Below are 18,995 nucleotides of genomic sequence, written 5' to 3'. Positions count from 1 at the left end.
GAGGTACCAAAGCCAAAGCAACATCCTTCTTAATTAATTTCTAATGGTTCTGGTCAAAATGCCTTTAAGTATTTATTGTGAAGCCTGGAAGTTTTTTTCATTTATATGTAGATGAATAGTTACCACCAAGGAAAGATGTTCACAACATGAAAAGCAGGTTAGAAAACCATATGAATATTACTACCTAATTTTTGTAAATAAACGTTTGTCTAAGAAGTCTGGAAGTATGTAAACAAATGTTAAATGGTTTGCTCCCGTAGTACTTTAAAAAAATCAATTAAAAAAAATTCTACAATAAATATGCAACATCTATATAAATAATAAATTTTATTCTGATCCAGGCACCTCATTTTTTTCCCCCTGTTGCCTTTAACATGTTTTAGTTGTGTGAAAGGATACAAATTAGATAAACTAAAAATTTGTTACCTGGGACCCACATGGGGTTCACGGACACAAAGGACAAATGAACCAGCTGAATAAACAAGGTCAATCTGCTGCTCTGTCACTAAGCCACAGGAAACAGCTTTTGCTTTACTCTATGTCAGGACCCATCCAAGAAAAACACATCAATTGGCAAAGTTTCCTTTTGCTCTGTCAGACCCTAGAATGCTTTTTCCCTTGGAATCCCTATTTGCTCAATCCAACAAAGCAGTTTTGAAGGTTACATTTAATGTTCTGGTGATTTTCTCAGTTTTAAAAGGGGTATTAAAAGGACTGATTAGATAAACTGATCAAAACTCTTGGAACGCAGAATGCCAAAAATTACTGAAATTGAGACTTTTAAAAAATATTGTTCAATGGGTCCCCACCCTCCCCATCTCCCATTAGGTGCTTGTTTCTGTGGCCTGGAAACAAGGAGGAAGAAGCATGGACCTATTCTACAAGGTGAAGGCAAGTGAGCTATAAATGAATAAACAGTATGTGGTATATCCATACAATGGAATGGGATTTGGCCAGGAAAAGAAGTATCGATAACATGCTACGACATGGATGAAACCTGAAACCTTGAAAACATTATACTAAGTAAAAGAAGCCAGTTACAAAAGCCATGTATTGTATGATTCCATTGATAGAAAATGTTCAGAATTGGCAAATCCGTAGAAACAGAAATAGATTACTGTTGTCAAGGGCTGAGGGCTTCGGGAGCTAGGGAGTGACTGCTAATGAGTTTCTTTCTGAGGTGATGAAAATGTCCTAGAATTAAATTATGATGAGGGATGCACAACTCTGTGAATCTATAAACCACTGAATTATATACTTTAGAAAAGGTAAATTCTATGGCATATGAATTATTTCAATAAAGCTATTTAAAAACTAATGTTAATGTTCAGCTGTTTGCTGAACATTACTGGTGTCAGCTATTGTGCTAAGTATCTTATATGTACTTTTTTACTTCTTCATAACAACAACTACAAGCTGGTCATTAACCTCATTTTCTAGATTAAAAATTAAAATTAAAATAGCAACTGAGTAAACACACATGAACCCAAAGCTAATGGGCAGAATGCGCATTCAAATCAAGGTCTAAGCAAGGTCAAAGACCATATGCTCTTTTCATTATGCCAATATTTAAATGTGCATAAGTTGCAAGATTTGCAAGAAAGCTACAGAACCTCAATTTTTTAAATACAGTTTACCTTTGAGGACTGAGCCCTTGTATTCCCAGATTGAAGACTGCAGGTTTCTCCAAAACAGAGAGAGAGACTAATTTAAAACAATCACTTTATTAAAAATAGCAAATTTCACAAATACTCATTTAACATTTTGTTGTCACTGGCCACTGGAAAACACACCGGGCGTGTGTACTGATTATCTAACGTAAACTGAAGCTGGGCTCCCACAAAAAGCCTGGGCATCATCAACTTATGATCAACGGTGGAATAAGTTTGGTGAGCTCAGGAAGGATAAATTGTTCGGCCCCATCAACAACATTTAGCACAGTGCATTTCAAGTATAACCCGTAAGGCAACAATATAAAGCATAGCAGCAAAAGCTCTGTATCACATTTCCTGTTATGCCTTCCACAAGGCCGGGGCCTCCAGTTATGGTGAATTATGGCAAGTCGAGTTCACTGAAAGCAGCATGTGAAAGCAGTCGCCGCACTTGCACTTTAATTAATTCCTTATTGTGGAAGATGATTCTGCTACTGGATTCAGCTAGAAGAGTAAAGAATGCTGCTTTTCTTCAAACCACGAGAAAGCGACTGCGTTTCATTTTAGCCGGCAGAAGTATTTGGAACATCTTGTGCATCTGCCAAATGGAGTTTCTGTCTGGATTCATCAGTTAAGAAGATTCTCATTCTCTAATGAGTACTTCTTTTAAGTTTCTGGAAATTACATTCAAGAGCTAAGAGACAGAGGTAATAAAAAAAGAAGTATGTTTAAAGGGAAAGTGCCTATGCTGCTATTGAGAAACTTGGATGTGGTAAGACAATCTTTAAATGGAGTAAAGTAATTTTACTATGTCTAGAATTTGAAGATTTAAAAACAAATCACTGATTCAAGACTATGTTCCAGGACTTCCCTGGTGGCGCCGTGATTAAGAGTCCACCTGCCAATGCAGGGAACACAGGTTCAATCTCTGGCCCGGGAAGATCTCACATGCCATGGAGCAACTGAGCCTGCTCTCTAGAGCCCGTGAGCCACAACTACTGAGGCCCACATGCCTAGAGCCTGTATTCCACAACTACTGAGCCCACGCGCTGCAACTACTGAAGCCCGCACGCCTGGAGCCTGTGCTCCGCAACTACTGAAGCCCGCGCACCTAGAGCCTGTGCTCCGCAACGAGAAGCTACCATAATGAAAAGGCCATGCACCACAACGAAGAGTAGCCCCTACTCGCTGCAACTAGAGAAAGCCCACGCGCAGCAACGAAGACCCAACGCAGCCAAAAAAAGAAAAAATAAAAATAAAAAATAGGGCTTAAAAAAAAGAAAAAAGACTATGTTCCAGGTTCTAATAGAGCACAGAATTATTTTAATGCAGCAAGAATCATTTTCATGGTAAGAAGCTGATTAGAGGCAAATATGAAAACTTACTGGATTAACGAAATTCACTTGAAAAGACAACACCACTTCATTCCTTGGGAAAATAATTTCTTTGTGAAAGTCCAAGAGAATGAAATAAAATCGTCATAGCTCTAAAACCTTTCCTATAATCCTCTGAATTATTCTTCAAGAAAACTGGAAATAGAATAAAATTCCTGCATAGTTTATTCCATTCCCTTCTCATCACTGCCTTTCATTTTCCTCTTTCATATATATGACCCACTTGCCACCTGTTTTTCAAGAGTCAATTCAAGACTCAACAATGATCTGGATATACTGAGGACAACTAAATGCTAGGAATACGTGTACAGCAGACGTTTGCAAAAATGTACAGACATGAACTGTGCCGTCAGAGACATATCTTGTTCAATTGGAAGGTTGAGATTTAACACATATCAACAGATAATGAAATAACACAGAATGCTAGTTTGGGGTACAAACAAAATGCTTTACGGAAGTGGTCAGCTTGAGTGTTATTTGATAAGGAGAAGGGGGAGGCCAGAGCAAATCTAGGTAGAAAGTACAACCTGAACTAAGGCATTAAGGTGAGCATGAACTTGGGCATCCAGAGAGCCAACTTGGTGGGAATGAAAAATAATGAAAACTATAACAGGATAAATATGCTGTGATCAAATTACTGAGAACCTTTTAAAAATCTGACATAGTAAAAACTTCGTAAGAAACAAGAATGGCAAGATGAAAGTGATGTTTTAGGAAGAATAACTCAGTGGCGATGTCTAAAGTCTACAGCAGTACTGTCCAACAGAAATATAATGTAAGCCACAGACATAGTTTTAAAAATATTTTACTTATACTCATAATCATGAAATTATCATTTCAACATGTAATCATAAAAATATTGAGATAGTTTACATCTTTTCATTCTAAATCTTTGAAATCAGGTGTGCACGTTATACTTAAAGCACATGTCAATCCATGTTGCCGACACTTCGTGTGCTCCGTAGTTACTTGGCTAGTGGCTGCCATATTGGACAGTGCAGCTCTAGGGTTTCTAGAGAACAGAAATTTGCAAGATTGTGGAATCAGGTGATGAGGGCAGAGAATGAAGGAAGAATACAAAACAGAACTGATAACACCTGACAACTAACTGTAATTAAGAGACAGCAAATAATTTCCTGTCCCTGTCCAGGCTAAAGGCAGATAGTGCCAGGACTGATCAGCAATGTCTGCTATAGTCACAGAAGGGATTTTTAAACAATCTTGAAGATTAAAATAATAGGGGCACTTGAGAAAACCATAATTCAAAAAGAGACATGTACCACAATGTTCACTGCAGCACTATTTACAATAGTCAGGACATGGAAGCAACCTAAGTGTCCATCAACAGATGAGTGGATAAAGAAGATGTGGCACATATATACAATGGAATATTACTCAGCCATAAAAAGAAACGAAATTGAGTTATTTGAGGTGAGGTGGATGGACCTAGAGTCTGTCAATACAGAGTGAAGTAAGTCAGAAAGAGAAAAACAAATACCGTATGCTAACACACATATATGGAGTCTAAAAAAAAAAATGGTTCTGATGAGCCTAGGGGCAGGAGAGGAATAAAGACGCAGACATAGAGAATGGACTTGAGGACACAGGGATGGGGAAGGGTAAGCTGGGACGAAGTGAGAGAGTGGCATGGACATATATACACTACCAAATGTAAAATAGCTAGCTAGTGGGAAGCAGCTGCACCGCACAGGGAGATCATCTCAGTGCTTTGTGTCTACCTAGAGGGGTGGGATAGGGAGGGTGGGAGGGAGGCGCAAGAGGGAGGAGATATGGGGATGTATGTGTATGTATAACTGATTCACTTTGTTATAAAGCAGAAACTAACACAACATTGTAAAGCAATTACACTCCAATAAAGATGTTTAAAAAATAAAAATTATAGGGGCACTGATGACAGAGAGGAAAATTAGGAGGGGAAAGTATGAATACGGAAAGAACATTTATTACAGATGAGGAAACTAGGGTTGCTAGGCTTTGCTCAAGGTTACACAGCTGCTTACCAAGACCTGAGACCAAGCGATTCAAAGGCCATGCGCTTGCAGTCTACCACCACGGCCTGCTGAACCGTTGGGGCTGAAGTGAGGAAAGCGGGAGACAAATGAGTCTAAATGTTTAACAGAAACTCAGATAAGAGGAGAGGAGTTATGTCATAAGCAGAGAGAGAATATAAAGCATAGAATATAATGTAAAACAAATACAAAGAAAAAAAAGAACCGGGAACTACTCCTAAGAAAAGCCTCCTAATTAACTCCTATCTTACCCCCATATTACACTCTTTCTTGGCAGTGGTATCTTACATTAATATCTCCTACAGTTTATGTGGCTTCTCAAAACTGTATTTTCTTCATCTGTAAAATGGGGAGTATAACACCACCTACTTCCAAGAGTAGGACCAAATGAGATAATGCGTGTAAAACACTTCATATAATGCTTGGCAAATAGTAGGTATTCAATAAAGGTGAGATATTAATTACTATTACTGGATTTGTATATATCTTCCTATTTCTTCATTGTTTTTACTGCACAATTCAGCAGTTAGTATCAGTATATGTTATTGCAATAAGAGTGATTTTTTAAAATATCTTTTCTATATAGTTTGGAAATTTTCATATACACATGATTACATGTAGCAGTTACCCCGTATTAAAGACGATACTCAGAAATGTTAAACAATCTACCCAAATTTACATTAGCAAAACATGGAACCAAATTTCGAAAATCAAATCTCTTAACTCTACAACCAGTATCCTTTCCAGTATCTCACTATTTGGTTCAAAGAGATGTCTTACCACTAAAATTATTTTACAGGCAGGATCATTGTTTTGTTGTTCTTATATATCTCACATTGTGCCTATCAGTATGTTCAAAAATACATTTTAAAAATTTCTTGAAATAATTGCTCTAAATTGAAATGTCAAAACATGAATATTTTACATGTGCCTTTGTGATTTCCTTTAAGTTAATCCTATAATACACTTTAATGCATCTAAAATATTCTAGTTCTAATAGTAAATTTAGAGTACTGTGTTATGTCTGCTATCCCACTTCCATTTAGCTTAAGAATCTAAGATTCAAAATAATGTATACGGCAACTAGCCTAATTCTTAATTCTCTTGATTAAAACATTTTAAAAATTTGTCTTAAAAACCCAGAAACCATACAGAGCAAAGCACAAACCATAGAAAAACAAAATTTCAGCATACAAAACAACTGGGAAATTCCATTTAGAAACTAAAGGGAAAGATGGCCCCAGTAAATAGCAGTAGGTTTCTTCACTTGATTGGGACTATTCACCAAAAATTATAATCTGTGAACTTTTCACTGTTGATGTTAAGCAAAGGATACATGGAAGAATTCAATTCTTCTAGCTGTAACACAAAGTAACAAATTTAATTTTTATAAGATAACTATCATAGATAATTGTTAACCATACATTATTAAAGACATTATTTCGCATTTAAGCTTTCTTTAAACAAAAAAGTATTAAAGAAAAAACTTTCTAAAAATTTCCAGACTGGGAAATTCACTTATGCAAAATAATAATAAAGTAGCTTTAGTATTTATGAAATAAGAATATAAGAGAATTAAAACCATATGATAAAAACTGAAGTTTTATAAGGATTCTTAAAACCATGCTTAATTATAATCATCTCTAATAATAGATTTTTTTTAAAAAGCTGCCATTTTAATGATCAAAATCTTTAAAAACTTTATGAATTACAAAAACGATTTTATGTGATATTCAGTTTTTAGTATGAGGTAGAATTAACCACCCCTATTTTACAGAGAGAAAAATCTGAGTTACAAAAACATTAAATTGCCCAAAGTTATACAGCTCTATGTAGACCCTGGACTAAACAAAGGCTCTCTGGTTTCAAATTCAGTTTTCAGCATACCACAATCACAATTAAAAGTATAGGTTTGAGGGCTTCCCTGGTGGCGCAGTGGTTGAGAGTCTGCCTGCCGATGCAGGGGACACGGGTTCATGCCCCGGGCCGGGAGGATCCCACATGATGCGGAGCGGCTGGGCCCATGAGCCATGGCTGCTGAGCCTGCGCATCCGGAGCCTGTGCTCCGCAACTGGAGAGGCCACGACAGTGACAGGCCCGCATACCGCAAAAAAAAAAAAAAAAAAAAGAATCCTATATGGTGTTACTGGTTGAATTGTATCCTCCCAAAATTCATGTTTTAGTCCTAACCCTTAATACTTCATAACATGACTATATTTGGAGACAGGTTCTTAAAAGAGGGAATTAAGTTAAAATGAAGTCATTAAGATGGGCCCTAATCCAGTATGACTAGTGTCCTTACAAAAAGAGGAAATTTGGACATAGGGACCCACACAGAAAGGAAGAATGCCATGTGAACATGAAGATAGTTTTCAACAAGCCAAGGAGAGAGACCTCAGAAGAAACCAACTCTGCTGACACCCTGGTCTCCAGCTCTCAGCCTCCAGAACTGTGAGAAAATTAATTTCTGTTGCTTAAGCCACCCAGTCTGTGGTACTTTGTTACAGCAACCTTTGCAAGCAAAAACACATGGCAACCTGCTAAATTACCATAAACACCAAACACACTATAAGTAACTACCACCTGAGTAAATAAGGCAAAATGCATTAATCATGCCAGGATCTTTTGACCTACTATCTTCTATATCTTAAGATCTTTTATATGTACAGAAGCAAATATTTTCCTTTTAGATTTGCCAATATCCCAGAAAATGTGCTTAGATGTAAATATAAGGATATATTGGATCCCAATATATCCTTGGCTATATTGCTTTCAAAAAAGAGTATGAAGTCCAACATGGATAAAACTTGAAAACATTACACTAAGTGAAAGAATCCAGACATAAAAAGCCACGTATTTTATGCTTTTCATTTATATGAAATGTCCAGAATAGGCAGATCTATAGAGACTGAAAATAGATTGGCAGTTGCTGGGGGATGGGGGAGGAGAGCACTGAGAGGTACAGGATTTCTTTTTGGAGTGATGAAAATGTTCTGAAATTAGATGTGGTGATGTCTGCACAACATTGTGAATATACTAAAAATCACTGAATTTATACTTTAAAATGGTTAAAATGGTGAATTTTATCTCAATAAAAATTTTGATTAAGAAAAGAGTAAAGAAAGAGGACTGTACTCACATCAGACAGAAGCCTATCCAGATTGGAGTCACTGGCTGCTTTTCTCTTATCCTCAGGAAGTTCCTCTAGCTCCCCATAGAGCTCCAAATTCAAGCGAGCTAATTTCTCCTGCATTCCCCGAACATGTTCCATCTGTTCAATGGAACATTCATTTCCTGGGGGAACATTCCAGAACATTAATAAAGATTAGGATAGGTCAAACTAACTGTCTTGAGGAGAAACTTCTAAAGTCAAGGTGCTTAAAAGAAATTGGTTTTCCTTCTTTTGTAAATTACATTAATGACTGCATATTTTCTGTGTAAAATTATAAATCAAATCTCCAACCAGGAACACAACAATCTAAAAAATAATCATGGGCATTAAAAAATGATATAGAAAAAAAATTTAAGAATGAAAGAACCCTTTAGGTAAAAAAAATTTTTTCAATAGTAATATATAGAGGGGTGTTAACACCATCTATTCACGTCCTAGTTGACAACTGCCATTAAAACTGAGTAACCCAGGGGCTTCCCTGGTGGCACAGTGGTTGGGAGTCTGCCTGCCGATTCAGGGGACGCGGGTTCGTGCCCCGGTCCGGGAGGCTCCCACATGCCGCGGAGTGGCTGGGCCTGTGGGCCCGTGGGCCTGTGGGCCCGTAGGCCGTGGCCGCTGGGCCTGCGCATCTGGAGCCTGTGCTCCGTAATGGGATAGGCCGCAGCAGTGAGAGGCCTGCATACTGCAAAATAAACAACAACTTAGTAACCCAACATTTTATAATGATCTGAGTGAAACTAAGAGTCCTATAAGGACTTCAACCATGAATCATTCTGCCAACCAACCGTGTACTCCTCCTTTAAGAAATATAAGTGAAAATATTAATAAAGTGTGAAGAATGTAATGAAGCATGAGAACCACAATGTATACACAGTAGAGAAAGACAACTTATTGCTAAAGGATAGGTCTTGCGTTGTTTATTGACTAGACTCCTCTGAGGTAGCATTATCTGCCCAGATCAACTGATGTATATACGTGAAATATTACATATTTTCATTCCGTTTCAGTACAGCCTCTCCAAATTCTTGATACTATCATTTTCCCCTCCCAAAACCTTTGATTTTTCTCAAAGGCATAATATAGCTCAGCTAAAGTTGAAGTATGTATCTTGAATAAATATGAATTAATGTAAATTATACTATCTTTTCCTCTAGCCAGCTTTATAACATCTTCATAAATTGACTATATTACATTATGTTAAGGACTACTAATAATTTTAAAGCTAGTTACAGCTCTTTCAAAATCATCCTTTCTTCATAGTAAAATATATCATATTTCCTCTATTTTAATGATGTTTTTCAACAGTTAGCAACCTGGAAGGTCAAGTGGAAGAACTACCTCAAGAGATATATATGTGTGTGTGTGTGTGTGTGTGTGTGTGTATACATATAAAGATGTACATATATTATATAGACAGAGGAAAACAATATAGAGTAAAAATATAAAGAGGTAGAAATCACAAGGAACAAGAGAAGAGAGTCAGGGGATGGACCCAGGTGACCTAACATGAGAACAACAGAATCTCCAAAAGGATAAAAAGGAACAGATGGAGGAGAAATAAATGACACATAGAAAAAAATGTTCCTTGAGATGAAAGATGAGTTGGCAGATATGAAGGGCTCACTGATTTCCAGGCAGGGATGATACGGTCCTAAGCATATTCTGGTAAAGGCTTAAACTTTAAAGATAAAGAAGAATATCTTTCAAGCATTGAGATTGAAAAAAGTTACTTGGTAAGAAAGAATCCAGGGACTTCCCTGGTGGTCCAGTGGTAAAGAATCCGCCTTACAATGCAGGGGATGCGGGTTCGATCCCTGGTCAGGGAACTAAGATTCCACATGTCGTGGGGCTGCTAAGCCCACACGCCACAGCTACCGAGCTTGCATGCCTCAATTAGAGAGCCTGCGTGTTGCAAAACTACAGAGCCCATGCCCTCGGGAACCCGCACGCCACAACTACAGAGCCCACGTGCCCTGGAGCCTGCACACCACAACTAGAGAGAGAAAACCCGCATGCCAGAACTAGAGAGAAGCCCGTGCACCACAACGAAGAGCCCCTGTGCCGCAATAGAAGATGCCGCATGCTGCAACTAAGACCTGACTCAGCCAAAAATAAAATAAAATAAATAATAAATAAATCTTTAAAAAAAAAAAGAAAGAAAGAATCCAACTGGCAATCAACTTCTCATCTGCAATGCTTATATATAGCAAACCATCGAATAACAGAGACTTCAATCCAAGAATACAAAGTCACTTAAAAGTTAGGGCAGGAAGGGTGTTGGGGAGAAAAGTGAAGAAGTAAAATTGATCCAGAGATTATATCTCAAGGGTGGGAGAGAAGAGAGGGGAGAGGGAAGTGAAAGTATTCTAAAGATGCCACCTTACCGGGATGGAGTAAAGCAAGGAGGAAGGGATGTCATAAAACATCTTTGTGAAATAAATAACGTGTTTTAATGTCTTCTTTTCAAATAATAGTATAACCATGACTGGAAACCCAGAGACTATAAGAAAAAATAGACATATTTGAGTATACAAAAATTTAAAACTTTTATAAGGTGATGTATACCATAAAATCCACACTAATGTTGCTTAAAATATAGAGACACACTAATGTTGCTTAAAAAAATAAAAACAAAAGAGGTCAGAGGGTTAGTACCTAAAATATGCAAAGGGCTCTTAGTAAATAAAAACAAAAGGATAAATAACCAAATAAAAAACTGGGTAAAGGTCCTAAAAAAGAGCAATCCAACCGCTTAACAAACATTCATGGCTATTCAAACTCAACAGTAATAAAAAAAACTCTTTACACCAACAGGCTGGCAAAAATGAAAAGGCTGGTCATACCTATTAGCTGGTGGGAATTCAGGGAAAAGAGTTGTTTCATAAATTGCTAATGAAAACTAAAAGTGCAATAGCTTTTCTGAAAAGCAATCTGGATACTTTTATTAATATTAAAATTACCTCTATGCTTTGACCCAGTAATCCCACTCATGGGAATCCATCCCAAAGAAATCAAAACAGCCACATAAGGATATATGTAAAATGATGTTCACTACACCACTGAGTTTAGCGGCTCCAAACTGGAGACGAAGTAAATGCCCTTCAACAGAGAAATGGCTGAATAAACCAAGGTATATTCACAACTTGAAAATTATGTAGCCATTTAAAAAAAGAATGAATTAGAGCTATACCAGGTGACTCAGAGAGATTGTCATCAGGTATTGTTATTTTATTTATTTATTTATTTTTTGCGGTACGCGGGCCTCTCACTGTTGTGGCCTCTCCCGCTGCGGAGCACGGGCTCTGGACGTGCAGGCTCAGCGGCCATGGCTCACGGGCCCAGTCGCTCCACGGCATGTGGGATCTTCCTGGACCGGGGCACGAACCCATGTCCCCTGCATCGGCAGGCGGACTCTCAACCACTGCGCCACCAGGGAAGCCCCATCAGGTATTGTTTAGTGAGCAAAGCAAGACACCGAAAAGTGTATATAAGATACTATTTGTAGAAAACAATGAAAAGAAAAATCTGTGTGTGTGTGTGTGTGTGTGTGTGTGTCACACAGTTAACTGGTTGGGGCTGGGGGGAGGCGGAGGCAGTAGAGGGCGTAAGGGAAGGGGTAGGGAAGCCAAGTAAAAGAGCTGGGGAGGGAAAGACAAGCACTTAAAAACACAATATTTATGTTGATGACATTTATGCTTTTGTGTGAGATTCCATATGTGTGCATTCAATAAGTTTTAGATTGCTTTTTAAAAATGCAGGGAAATAATTTTTATCATCAGAAAAAGCTTATAAAGTGAGCTGGAAGCTGAACATGAAATATCTGACCATACACTTTGTGAACTCATATACAAAAATACCTATTCAGAGTTTTATTGGGACGATCAGTTAACTGTTCTTACATCTTCATCAAGCCAGATTCTTTAATATTCGAAAGTCAGGCATTGTGAGCAAGAAACAAGTTTAGGCTTGAAAGGGTAAAGAAAAATGATCTTGAGTCTTTCTAAAACTGAAACACTAAATCTAAAATATTTCAGTTGACAGAGAATGTCCCTTTTGTTTGTCACACTTTCAAGATACTTAGTCCCTCAACAGCAATCCTACTTTAACAATTCAACTAACTCTCTCTTTTTAAAAAACTTTTTCCCTGAAATCTTACAAGACAAATTATATCCCATGACAAATGAAATCTAGGTTGATTGCGTTTTATGCCTCTGGACTGTTGTTGTTTTTTTTTAAATAAAAGAAAATGACACTTCAAAAAGGAATTGCAAAATACATGCAGAAAATATGATGCAAACATCTTGAGAAGAAAAAGAGTAGAGAGAAACAGCTATGGATTACCGAATGCTTGGAGTTTTCCAGAGTGGAAGTCATTCAAAAGGCTGAGGAGCCCCCTCTCCATCTCCTGGACATCGGAGACGTCGGTGAGGAAGGAGTGCTGGATCGGGGTTGACTGAGCGCCTTTGCCTTCTCCACCCTGAGGCTTGGTCTTTTCTTTCATCACTCTGTAAAAAGGGTGCAATAAAAAATTAATTGCCTATAATTACCTTTAAAGAGAGATATTTTTTCAGGCTGTTCTAGATTAAGGAAAAAACAAGACATCTGAATAAAATCAATACTAAATAAAAACAGCCATTTCAAGGAACAGGCTATGAAAATCTCAAACAAATGTATAAAATACAACTACTAAGGTATATAAAGAGTTTGAGTAATGTACTTTTACTCTATGGTAATTCCTTGGACTGCAAAAAAAACTGAAGAGAGAATTAGTAAGTCTTTTTACTAGCCTGTGTTTCATATTTCACTTCTCCGTAAACATATTCTGCCTTCCCATCTAACTTTATCCTAGCTGTTCCCTCAACTATGGGCTGTCCAACAAGTGGTTCTGGGGCCCCTACTCTGTAGCTGACATGGTGCCAGACACTGAGTATATGAATGCGTGCAGGCCATCAGTGACTGCACTGAACCACGCCCAGTCTAAGGAGAAAGACAGACAGAAATTCACAATCAACATGTGATGGAGCGCTAGAACCTGTTGGTCACACCCATAGAGCTGTCTCTAATCTCTCCTCCTCCACTGCCACTGTCCTATACCTGACCCAACTACTCCAGCAGCTTCCCAGCTGGTCTCCCGGCCTCTACGTCTCTGAGCCCACAGAGCAGTCAAGTCAATTTTTAAAAAGTAAAGTCAGATCACATAATTTACTTAATGCAAAGCTTTCAGTAGTCAGATAACCTGAAGAAATTCTATCCTCTCTTGTATGTCAATGCTCTACACATTCTGAATCTCTTTTGCTTCCTAGAAATCCCTTCTCTCGTCTCCTTGCAGCTAATCCTCTGCCCACGTTAGCATCCTTGCCAGGCTACCTCCCACACATGCTTCAAGTCTCAGTTTAAATGTGATCTGCTCAGGAAGGCCCTTTCCGAACCCCTAGACTAGGCTAGTTCTCATTACACACGTCTAGCATATGCCAGGCTCTCAAACTCTGGAGTGATGGTGCTATACATACTGTGATATGGGAGCAGAGAGAAAGAACAGTCTACTCAACCTAAGGGTAGCAGAGAAAACTTCCTAAAGGTGATATGTGAGTGAAGGCTTAAAGACTAGGAGTGAACCAGGCAAAAATGGGAGAGGGGGTTGTGTGTTACTTTTATAACCCCGACACGTGCTATAGATCCTGACGTAACACATATATTCAGGACTCAGTTAATTTCTACATAACATAGCATGAAGACCTCTTCCCCACAAGTGCACTCGCCACAATGTGGGTAAGACGAATAGGGTGTACGGGGGGCTGTGAGTGTGTGGGCAAAGGTGGCAAGACTAATTAATTCCCGTGAAAAGAAATCAACTTAGAACACATAGGCCGTTGACACTAGGTCACTAACAGTTCTTCACAAAACGGGATTTGTAATTTTACATACATGGTATTAGATTTACTATCACTATCTAGTATCTTGCTACTCAAAGTGCTGTCCAAGACCTGTACCATCAGTATTACCTGTGAGCTTATCAGAAATGCTTAGCTGAAGCCCCATCCCGAACTAACTGATTCAGAATCTACATTTTAAAAACATTCCCAGGAGATCCATATTCACATTAAAATCTGAGATAAACTACTATGGACTATAAGGTTTCAGTATAGCAAATTTTTTTTTTTCAAATTGGAAGCTTTATCCAAGTAAGTGTTTTGCATCAGTTCATCACTTAACAACCTTCTCAGAAAAGAAAATAAAAATCTGTTTCTTCTTACTTCGGTGTTTTTGATCATGTCACTCTGTCTCACTTTATGTTAAAATAATTCAATTAAAAAGCACTCACTGAAATTATACTATGTGCAAAGCCCCACTCTGAATACTGTCTGGCACACAAGACCCAGCCCTCAGGAAGCCCACATTCTAGAAGAGGGTAGAGAAATAAAGGTGCAATGTAGAAAAGACAATGAGATACAAATAAACTGATGCAAAAATTTGGAAAAAGGAATGATTTCCTTTCAAATCTCTTGGCTTTCTTTCCTCATCAACCATAACCATATTCAAAATCTGATTCTAAATTAAACTCCTCCAGGAGGAAAACCCCTTTCCAATCTGATAATATATTAAAAAGAAGCCCTTATAACTTTTGTTTTTCATTTAGTCCTTATTGGAATGTTCTTTTCCAAGGGTCTCTGGCTATGTCCCTTTCGTTTCCTCAAAGACAGTGTGAGATCATCACCAGCAATCTTGTCTTTTGTGTTAATCCAGTGGCTACAAAGTGCTACAAGCATTACTTCCTTAACTAACTCTCATGATGAGCTTGCAGTTAGAAGCTTATTTAATCATAATTATCTAGAGGATTGAGATTATGAAATGCTTTTTCTCTTAAGATATTATCCTGCTTTCCAAATATCTAACCCTACAAAATACTCATATATGCAGCAATAATAGGTAACATTTAAACTTGCCCCTTTTCCTTTAAAGCCTTAAGACAAATATTAATATGTTCACTAAATATTAATACTGATACTTCTAGGTGGTCGGATTTTAGTATTCTTCTGTTTCTTCTTTGAATTTTTCCTGTGTTTAAATATTTACAATAAATACAAATCACTTCTATTAAAACAGTGAATTCATTCTTTAAAAAAAAATAAAACTACCAAAGCACAAACACTCAGCTTAAAAAAAAAACAACAACCAGATATGTCTTTTCCATTTTTGGGTAACTCATCAACTTTGTCTGCAAGTTTTCTTGCTCTGTATTTTTTTTAAAATATTTATTTATTTGGTTGCATTGGGTCTTGGTTGCGGCTCGAGGGCTCCTTACTTGCGGCATGCAGATTCCTTAGTTACGGCAGGCAGGCTCCTTAGTTGCAGCATGCGTGTGGGATACAGTTCCCGGACTAGGATCGAACCCGGGCCCCCGGCATTGCGAGCACAGAGTCTTAACCACTGTGCCACCTGGGAAGTCCCTGCTTTGTATATTTTAATACGAGACAGAGTAAGAGCCTTAAAGCCAATCATTCATTCTGCATTTTCTAATCTCTATACACTGTAACCTTCAAAAATTTTTTTTCTAAATCACATGTAATATGTGCCTCAAAAGTCAAACCAAGAGGAAAAACATGTTGTAAGGATTAGTGGATTTAGTGTTTACTTTATAGCATTTTGCTGTGATAATGTGAAAGAAGAGAATTCACCTTTTTAACTTTGGTCGCTGTGAAGTTGACTGTGATGCAGGATTTGAAAACCCCGTGCTTTTACTAACTGGAATGGCATTTTTTTTGGCATTAACACCCTGAGTAGAGTGGGCACTAAAAGACTTAGGACTCCTCCTCTTCACTTTGCGCTCCTCCATTGTTTTAAGTTCCTTACTGCACCAAGGCCAGCTTCTTATAACCTAAGGAAATACAGCAAAATTATACATATATGCTATAATACGCCAAAATGAAAGGGCTTCAAAGACCCACTTCACGGGCTGTAAGAGGATCAAGAATTTCAGAGGTCATTAAAGAAAGTTAGAACAAGGATTCTTAAGCTTAGTTTACTGTATTATGTACACAGAATCCCTAACCAAAACTGCCTGTTAGACAAAAAATTTTTTCACTGTTTATTAATTCATCCCACAAAAATTTACTCTCTTCTACATGTCAGGCACTATTTGGGGCATTGGGGAGACAGTACTGAACAAGACAAAGTCCCTGCCCTCAATGTTCCCTACATTCTTATGGAAGGGGAACAACATATAAACACTAAACACATCATCCAGCCTGACTCAAGCTTTATGTGCCCCTTAGGTCTCCCTTCTAAAATGTATTCTTTGAAAAACCACCTAGATACAAACAGATATATAATTGACATGGGTACCTGTATTTTAATTAGCAACTAGAAACCTTATTTCAACTACCAAGTAGAAATTCAGTTGCTGCCTAGAGTTAATACTGATTCTAGTTCCTTGATCAAATGAAGTTCTGTAAAATTAAACTTGTTCCCTCACAATTTTAAATTTACTTTCTCTACCTATTTCCAATGAAACATGAAACTTTATTATATATGTTTAGTTTTGTCAATGTCAAAAAAGTTACACTATGAAGTTACAGTTGGTCCTTCCATAGAGAATATGTGTAAAACCTTCTATTTATTCAGTACTTTCCCTTTATGTATTAACCAGCTTTATTTCTCTAACAGCCACCCATCTAAAAATATCCTTCCACATTTCCTTTTTATTTATGCATAATATTAAATTCTTCCTAAATATATTGTTTCATGCATCATAAGATGAGAAATTTATATGGCTATTCTTCTCATCAGATTGTAAAGTGCACTAGGACTGTTAGGTCTTTTATTGTATGTTGTGTTGAATTTAATCATTCTATGACCATTCAAGAAGTCTCAAATCCACTGATGTCACTCCTCAAGTAATTATTTGAGAATTTTAATGAAAATAGATTTTTTTTGGCTACTGTCTGGACTCCGAGCTACTAGCACTGTTATTTAAACCATTGAGCTCAGTTGGCTCAGGCTGACTCCAGACAATCATAACTGGAGCTAAACCTCCAAAGGACCAAAGGCTGTAAAGGAGAGGCTCTATTGCCCAGTCTCTAATCCCAGATAACGAACGTAAATCCGCTTAAATCTTGGCTAACAATTTTTCCTTTAAGAAGCATTTTAAGTAACAGAACAGACATTTTGGGGTTGTTTCAGCATGCAACACAAATTAAATGTTTAAAAAATAACTGAATAGAGAAGATGGGATATCAGTTCTCGAAAGAGGCAAGGGTCCGTATAAATTTATGATACACATAAACACACTGGTTTTCGAATTTAATTATGCTTATACACAGTTGGTGACACAAGAATAATAATAATAAAAAAACCAGGAAACAATGCAAATAAACCAACAGTGGTCTAAACTATTGATAAGATGTTCTGAGGGGCCAGGGCTCGACAATTATGCTTTTTTGGTTAGATAACATCACTACTACAAGAGCACCGAAACCCTTCTTTTATACCAAGCAGCAAGGAACCATTCGGAGAAGACCTTCATAGACTACAGCTCGTAGTCTAACTCACACATTAGTTTGAGAGCCAGGAACCCACAGTCTCCAAGCCGGACCACTAGAAATTCCTCTTGACTTCACCTCATTGCCCTTCCCTCATTAGCCTTCACGGAGAACCTTCACTGCCCAAAATCCGGTAGCGGCCAGAACCGGTGGTGGGGGGGCCTACAGGGGGACATTGCGGGGGTGCCTTTGCTTCCACTTCATACCTGGGGAAGAAGGGGATCGGGGTCCTCTTCTTCAACCTGCAAGGACCCCGGGGCCTCTGAAGCCACCGCCGCAGCTGCAGCCGCCGATGCTACAGCTGCAGCTTGAGCCGGGGTCACATCCCGGAGCTCTCGCCTTCACAATGCCCTTTGTTTACGGAAGTGACGTAAGGAGGCGGAACCTCCGCTTACTAGCCGGGAGCCTCGCCTCTTCCTGTTCCACATGTGCGGCTCCCGTCTCCGGCTCTGGCATCGTATTGCTTCCCCTGTCCTGCATTCAACTGTAAGTTCGACGGGCATGGAAAGGAGGATACAGAACTGGCCTTTCATTTTGGGCTCAGTGGCCCAGAAACTGGGAGGGTTAGGAGGGGAGGTGGAGGCAAGAACCGGAAATGTAGTACCTTTTCCGGAAGCTGTCCCGCCCCCTCCGTGTCAGCTCCCACGCACTACAATTCCCAGCATGCTGTTCGAGCAAGCGTGGAGGCGGAACCAGATTGTCGCCATAGCAACTGTTCCGGATTGTTTCTGACGCCTCGCCTGGACTTTGCAAGGTAAAACAACGTTGGCTTGTAAGGCCGCGTAAAAAAAAGTGATTCTGTTTAGCAACCCCGAGGCTGAGCCCCTGAATGAAATGCTATAACTGCTGCTATAAGTAGCTACTGTTCAGGCACTTGACAGACGTCATCTCTAAACCTCACTGTAATCTATGAATTAGGTGTTAGAATCCCCCTTTTAGAAATGAGGAAGTTGACACTCAGGCTGCGTCTCTCTGTCGCCAAGACAGTTCCTCCCTACCTTTACTCCCTCTGGAGAAGGAGTTGAGGATTGAGAGAGATCGAACTCTCCTAAATGAGGGGAGAATCCATGTTTTATTCCCTCATCTGGGGAGCCTTCCCCGTTGGGGGTGGGAGATATTAGGTTCATAGACCTTTAGATTAAAGAGACTAGAAAGCACCATGTACTTCTCCCTCGTTTGCTAATAAGGAAACCGTATCTAGAGGTCGT

General features: G+C 38.6%; 1 protein-coding gene across 4 annotated transcripts; it reads right to left on the bottom strand.

The window, feature by feature from the left end:
• Nucleotides 1–1,722: 1,722 nt before the first annotated feature.
• Nucleotides 1,723–18,138, bottom strand: CCDC28A (coiled-coil domain containing 28A). Of its 4 annotated transcripts, none has more exons than XM_079938939.1 (6): nt 17,994–18,138; nt 15,925–16,124; nt 12,590–12,753; nt 8,216–8,370; nt 6,413–6,435; nt 1,723–2,270 (listed from the first exon to the last, which is right to left on the bottom strand). In XM_079938939.1, exons 2-6 carry the CDS (start codon nt 16,080–16,082, stop codon nt 2,216–2,218), a joined length of 555 nt encoding a protein of 184 aa, XP_079795065.1. In that variant the 5' UTR covers nt 16,083–16,124; nt 17,994–18,138; the 3' UTR covers nt 1,723–2,215. The 4 variants fall into 4 exon arrangements, with proteins under 4 accessions (XP_079795065.1, XP_079795066.1, XP_079795068.1 ...); XM_079938940.1 differs by lacking the exon at nt 17,994–18,138 and adding an exon at nt 17,798–17,888; XM_079938942.1 differs by lacking the exon at nt 8,216–8,370.
• Nucleotides 18,139–18,995: the final 857 nt, after the last annotated feature.

The sequence above is a fragment of the Stenella coeruleoalba genome (genome assembly GCF_951394435.1).
Source record: "Stenella coeruleoalba genome assembly, chromosome: 12".
Lineage (NCBI taxonomy): Eukaryota > Metazoa > Chordata > Mammalia > Artiodactyla > Delphinidae > Stenella > Stenella coeruleoalba.
The sequence above is the reverse complement of the archived record's forward strand: the minus strand, read 5'-3'. Positions and strand labels throughout refer to the sequence as shown.